This window comes from Vigna radiata, chromosome 11 (genome assembly GCF_000741045.1).
Source record: "Vigna radiata var. radiata cultivar VC1973A chromosome 11, Vradiata_ver6, whole genome shotgun sequence".
In the NCBI taxonomy this organism is placed as follows: domain Eukaryota; kingdom Viridiplantae; phylum Streptophyta; class Magnoliopsida; order Fabales; family Fabaceae; genus Vigna; species Vigna radiata.
In genome coordinates this window covers 17,094,328-17,100,762 of record NC_028361.1, presented here as the reverse complement: position 1 = coordinate 17,100,762, position 6,435 = coordinate 17,094,328, and the positions used below count along the sequence as shown (strand labels likewise).

Genomic DNA, 6,435 nt, shown 5'->3' with positions numbered 1-6,435 from the left:
TCATTTTTCAGTCTCTGTTACTTCATTTTAGTCCTTGTGATTTTGTATTTGTCTTTGTAATGTTCAGTTCATTTTGAATTACAGAGATCAGAGTTTAGAAAAGAAAGCTAGGGCATAGATACAAAAACAAGGTCATATTTCACGAACAGAAATGTTGAAACTAATTAGTTCTAATGTCGTAAAAAAGTGACAGTCATGAAGCATGGACATTTGAAAATTTAGCATATTAAGCATTTAGCCACGCATCTGATTCTTTTCTTCTGTTCTGAATAAATCCTACTCCCGAAAGCTTTGAACAATTACATTACAGTTCTATATGATCACGAAGCAATTCATAAATACACGGCATACTCCAATGTTAAAACTTGACATGTTCATCTGAAGTGAAAATTTTCCGTTGACGTGTCTTTGAAGCAATTAAGCAAGTGATGTACATAAATTGTGTTTGTTAAAGTAACAGTACAGTCTCGCTATAATGTTGTGCCCCCGCCATCCGACATTAGAGATGCAGCAGCTGCAGCAGCAGTAGGTACAACACCGGTTGAAATGCCTGGTTTGGACAGGTGGAGAAGCCTGCAAATTCACACCAAAGAGTTACATATATCAATGATCTATGTGAAGCTGCAAAGAGACACCAAAGAGACACCCGCTCCCCCTTAAAAAGGCAAACCTTAGACAATCAGGACCGAAAAATATCAACCAAGCATGAAAAGTTACTAAAATTAACAATGCAGTAAGTCTGCTAGTTACTAGTAGCAGCTCCAGCCTCTTGGTGTGTAAAACATTTGCAATTGGTATAGAAAATTGTGCAATTGAGAAAAGAGATTCTTACGGTGCAAGGTATTCACAGAAGGATGACACAGCAGCAGCAACTTCAGTGTAGGTTTCAGCAACTGCAGGTGCTGTTACTTCGACCATTTGTATACCAGGTGTTACTGGCACCGCCTCGTCGGTTGCATGCAACTTCAGCATTTTATTGATTGATGAAACTGTTACAGTGATTTGTGCACCCCGGTAGAAATTGAAGGAAAATCCCACCCTCAGAAGCTCATGATCTAATTTGTAACCCAGTGTATAAAACAAACGAAGAACATTTTTGCTTGTTTTGCTTTCCACCATTGACCTAACCAGAACAGAAATTTGCTCTGCACCTGCACCCCTCATTGCACCACCTACATGTCTAACAGTCCTGAACAAGTCATCAATAAATCACATATTAAATAGGTACTTGATTATGAAAAATAAAATCTAACAAAGTTTTGAAAGTAAAGATATATGGTTTACCACGAAGGTTCAGCTTGCTCTAGGTCACACAGGAGTCGAACTTCTGAGGTTACACTGCCTAAAAATAAAGCCCATAAAATCATGATTAATGGAAAAAGATCAAAATATGCTACACTTAAAAACATTGAGGGCATTATATAAAAAGTTGAAAATACTTCATCTCTATTCATGAAGATACAATACAGAGAAAACCTCATCTTGGATAAGAACAGAGTAAAACAACACCATGAAATCTAAAACTGAAGCCAGTACAAAAGAGCATCATGGATCAAAAAAGGAGCAAGAAGCATGCCATTTAGATGGTAGTCCAGTGCAAATGCTTAAGGGTGCACTTGATGCACACTAAAAAACAGTTCATGGGAAACAACTCAGTTAAAGTAAAGTCAAATCCAAGTGTTCTGCTCTGTCTGCTATTTAGTGGCCAATACAACAACATAAGCAGTTCCAGACACGGAGTAAGAGTCCGTGCTTGGTACAAGATTGATTGGGTTTGATGATTGTTGTCCTTCATGAGGTTTAGCCAAATTGAGGCCTTCTTTTAAAATATCTTTGAAAATTTGTATAGTTCTTCATTAGTTAGCAAATTGAAAGCACTCTAAATGAAATTATCACTGCATATACTGAAACAAACATTTAATAGAGATTACACATTATGTGGTTGTAGACAGCACTAAAAAATATTAAGTCGTTCCATTTTACAATGGCCAGAAGCTAATTATATATGGTATTCTGGATTATTCATTGCAGACTTCCAAAGTATTCTAGGTATTTCTTCATAATTTGAAGTAATTTTCCAAAATTGCATTTGGAGAAGACTTAGGAGGGAGTAAATTGGGTAAGGTTCTGGGCAGAAGTGCCTTTTTTTCTCTTTTGGTGGAGCTGGGTGAAGGATGGTGCTTTTATGTTGCTGTTACGAAATAGAATTCTCTCTATTCTCAGAACTGTTCATCTCATAGGCACTCTCAGCTTCCAAAGGGCTTTCCTTCTTTTTCTCTTCCTTCTCAGTACAATTCATCTCATATGCACTTTTAACTGCTCAGGGGCTTGCTTCTTAGACATATAGCAATTGAAGGTTTTCTTGTAAGGACATACATATCCCTGCCTTCTGTTGCAAGTTATTTCGTGCTAGTTTTCCCAGGATATTCTTTCCCTCTTTGTAATAAATGTACTTTCATAACAATAAAAAATGAAAATGTTGGCCAAAAAATATCAAATTATTGAATAAAACACTCACCCAGATGTGGACCACTCTTGAGACATATTTCATGAATCCTCAATCGTTCTCTCTGAACACCACATAGTCCTTGAAGAAGAATCTCCAAAGCCTCAACATGCTGTGAAGAATAATAAAATATTAAAAGCCAAGGTTGTCATAGACAGTCTTTCAACATGAAAGTTTCCTTCTGGAAAAATCTAATACTAACAGAACATATCTTGATTATCTAAAAGAATAATTATGGATAGAGAACAGAAAGAATGTTTACATTGTTATTTCTGTTCAAGAAATATTGTGATTCTATTGCCTTTCATCAAATAATGAGTGCAAAAGTAGGTTCATGTTTGACAAATAATCACTTGTTTTTCCCAAGTTGTCTGTGACAAATACGAGTGATTATTTCTTCCAATTAAGAAACAAAAACACATACAGTTAGAATGGTTTCCATGAGACCTGTCTTTCAAGTGTAGATTCAAATAAATAATTATAATAAAGTAGGACAATAAACCATCATGCATACCCAAGCTATTAGAAAATAGTTTGTTACTGTCTATAGCAACAATAGATTCTTCAAACCAAGGGGATCAACTTATTTTAGAAAATATAGATTCACAGGAAAATATAGATTTGTGCGTACAATGAGAATACTCAGTGTCAACATATTATTGTAAACAGATATCAGAATTTTTTTGAACATTTTAGTAGAAGTGAAAATGATCAGTTTGGAATTTTAATATTTGAAAACTTTGTGAGAACAATGGTCATATTCTCATATAATAAGCTTATTGTGTTCAATTATTAGAGTGATATTTGAATACTGATGAAATAATCAAACACCTTTTCTCATTGCAAGCAAATGTTGAAAGATAATCTTTTTATTATGTGATTGAAAACTGATTCTATAGAGCTTGAACAGGTCATTCATTGCATCTCACTATGATATATTCAGACAATTTGAACAATTGATTCTATACATCAAATTCTCAAAAAGATGACAGCTTAAAAGAAGTTTCAATTTTTAAATGATTAACCCTTTATAGAGACATCAATTTTTAGATGATCAACCCACATCAAGAGACCATGGCTAAACCAGATAAATTTTAATTCAACAATACTTCCCCATACTTCAAAAAAAAAAAAAAAGCCAGTTCCAATTAACAATTCAAATAAAACATAAACTGACCTGTGTCTCTATAATTCCCTGAACCACACATTCCATATTCGCTAAGCTCACCTGCATTATTACACAAAAGATATTGCGTTTCAAAACGTGAGATCTTACGTTTTGTGCATACCGTGAAGCAAAAGATCACAGAGAAATGTTTTGTGCACTTACATGTATCTATTTTGTAATTTTGATTTTAGTTTTACTGGAACACTGTAATAACGAAGAGTGAAGAATGAAAGGAAAGCAGCGAAAACCTAAAAACTCAAATCATAAAAACTTTGAAAACTAGAAGCATTCATATTCTGTGATGCACATAAAGAAACAAATGGGGAATAAGAAGTTAATTGACCTGTTAGTTTCTACTGAGATGAAAACTAAGAAAATCTTGGTCCTCTTAGGTGTTGTCAATTCTCAAAACACTGATCGAGGTTCTTCAATCTTCAAAAATAGCAATCTCTGCTTTTACAAGTAAAAGGGGAAAATCAGAAGAAAGCGAAGGAAAGAAACCATGAAACATTTCACTCCTCGAGCACCGCGAGTTTATGAATTTCTTCAGCACTATGATACGACGTCGTAGGATGTCCTTTTCTTAAATTCAACATTTTTTATGTTGTTTTTCCTCAGACAAATTCAATTTCTGTTTCTCAAAATTTTAAAACTAAATTAGTTTTAGAAAGATAAATTTTCTCTTGGTTTGGTGTGATTAGGGTCTTTACAAGGAGATCTTATTTTTACAATGCTTATTGGTTAAAAATTTTAAAATATTATGAAGTGAGGTAAAAGATTGTCTCTCCTTATACATCAATAATCAAGTTAAAATGTCAAACTCGGATATTAAAAGGATCATTGAGAAAAATGTGTCATCATCTAAAAAGGATTGGGGCGTTGATCCCTGCACCTGCAACTCCACCTTCTTGGATCTTCACCTCCCCATCTCACTTTTATCTTTTGTTTTTTTAATTTATATTTTTATTTTTTATTTATATTTCTATTATACCCTTATGTAAAATTTAATTTATAAAATAATTTTAATTCTAATCTCCTATGGTAAAAAACCTATTTTAAAACCTTTTTTTTTTCTCACGTTCTGCTCTCTTTAGTTTCTGTTTCATTGTTGGTTTTTCGAATTCTTTTTGTGGTCTCTTTTTTTCATTCTGAGAATTGTTGGTGTGAGAATCTTTGGCGTGGTGGAAGGAAAGTTGCAACGGTAAAGAAATCTTCATCTCTTCTTCGTGATCTTGCAGCGTGTTGGTTACTACAAAAAAGAAGGGATTTACCGACGGACAAAAGCCTTCGGTACGCACCAAAAGCCGTCGGTAAACCCACCTTATCGACGGCCTGTCGACGACTCCAAAGTCGTCGGTAATTTGCTTGTCGGAAACTTTACCGACGGCCTTTTGGCCCTCGGTATTACCGAGGGCCTAAAAGCCCTCGATAATACCGAAGGCCACAGACCGTGGGTAATACCGAAGGCCACTAGGCCGTGGGTAATACCGAAGGCCATGAGGCCCTCGGTAACGCTGTTCGAAAGTGTGTTAGCGACGGCCTGGAGGCCGTCTGTAATTTTGACAGTCTTTTTTGAAGCCAATTTGCTTCTCTATTAACCCAAAACCTGCAAATGAAAAATCAACAATCCCAAACAACAATTTATCCAGACAACATCAATTCCAAACATCAATTCAAATGTAATCATTCAACATTCATCAAGAAAACTTCAATCATTCTAAGTTTCCAAAGATGATAAGTTTCAAAACAAAGTTTAAAATGCAATCCCAAATTTGTAAGTTTAAAATGCAAAACAAAGTTTGATACTAAAATACTAACTTCAAAGTTTGATAAGTGTCAAAGTTCTTAAAAAAGAAAACCTAACTAAATTTTTTTTCTAAAGTTCCTAAATATCAAAACCTATGATAACCATCAGGATTAGGATCATCACGATCATCAGAATCATCACTATCTTCGTCTTGCACAACCGTGGTCTGGAAAGGAGGCTGCTGAGGTGGACATGGTTGCTGGGATGATGATGGGGCGGTATGTCCTTGTTGAGGAACCAATGTCCTAACCAGATTTTCCAGATTTTCAAATCTGGCTAGAAGTGAATCATAAGCATCTTTGCTGACGACATTGTTGGGGTCAAATGTGGTAGAGGTAGATGGTTGATGTCTGAATATGCCTCCTCTTCCAGCACTATAATGAGAGGCAAGTTGCCCTGCCCCATACAGTCGTCCTTTCTTTTTTCCCCCGACTGTATCAACCCAGCATTGGGTCCTGATCATTTCTTCATCAGCACCAGATCCCCCTCTGGTGTTGCCTGTGTCAATCTCGCAGAAAAATCTTCCTGTTAAATAAGATAGAAAACAGGGTCGTCGCTTAACGGATAAAAGTTACTCTAGGGATAACAGGCTGATCTTCCCTAAGAGCTCACATCGACGGGAAGGTTTGGCACCTCGATGTCGGCTCTTCGCCACCTGGGGCTGTAGTATGTTCCAAGGGTTGGGCTGTTCGCCCATTAAAGCGGTACGTGAGCTGGGTTCAGAACGTCGTGAGACAGTTCGGTCCATATCCGGTGTGGGCGTTAGAGCATTGAGAGAACCTTTCCCTAGTACGAACATTAATTTGAAAGTGTGAAAAAAGAGTACAAAATTGAATGTTGTTAAAAAGTTTACTTACAATGGTCTTGCGAGACCTCTCATCAACATATTCACCAGTCCCCTTGCGAATATGAGTCTGTGTAAAGACCTCATCAACATGAACAACCCGTCCAAGC

General features: G+C 36.1%; 1 protein-coding gene across 3 annotated transcripts; it reads right to left on the bottom strand.

Moving 5' to 3' along the window:
* Positions 1-217: 217 nt before the first annotated feature.
* On the bottom strand, positions 218-4,206 carry LOC106777189 (mediator of RNA polymerase II transcription subunit 18). Of its 3 annotated transcripts, none has more exons than XM_014664732.2 (7): positions 4,018-4,206; positions 3,837-3,922; positions 3,684-3,734; positions 2,519-2,618; positions 1,285-1,342; positions 833-1,189; positions 218-573 (listed from the first exon to the last, which is right to left on the bottom strand). In XM_014664732.2, the coding sequence occupies exons 3-7, from the start codon at positions 3,717-3,719 to the stop codon at positions 471-473; spliced, it is 654 nt and encodes a 217-aa protein (XP_014520218.1). In that variant the 5' UTR covers positions 3,720-3,734; positions 3,837-3,922; positions 4,018-4,206; the 3' UTR covers positions 218-470. The 3 variants fall into 3 exon arrangements, with proteins under 3 accessions (XP_014520218.1, XP_014520216.1, XP_014520217.1); XM_014664730.2 differs by having other exon boundaries at positions 3,837-3,878; XM_014664731.2 differs by lacking the exon at positions 3,837-3,922.
* Positions 4,207-6,435: the final 2,229 nt, after the last annotated feature.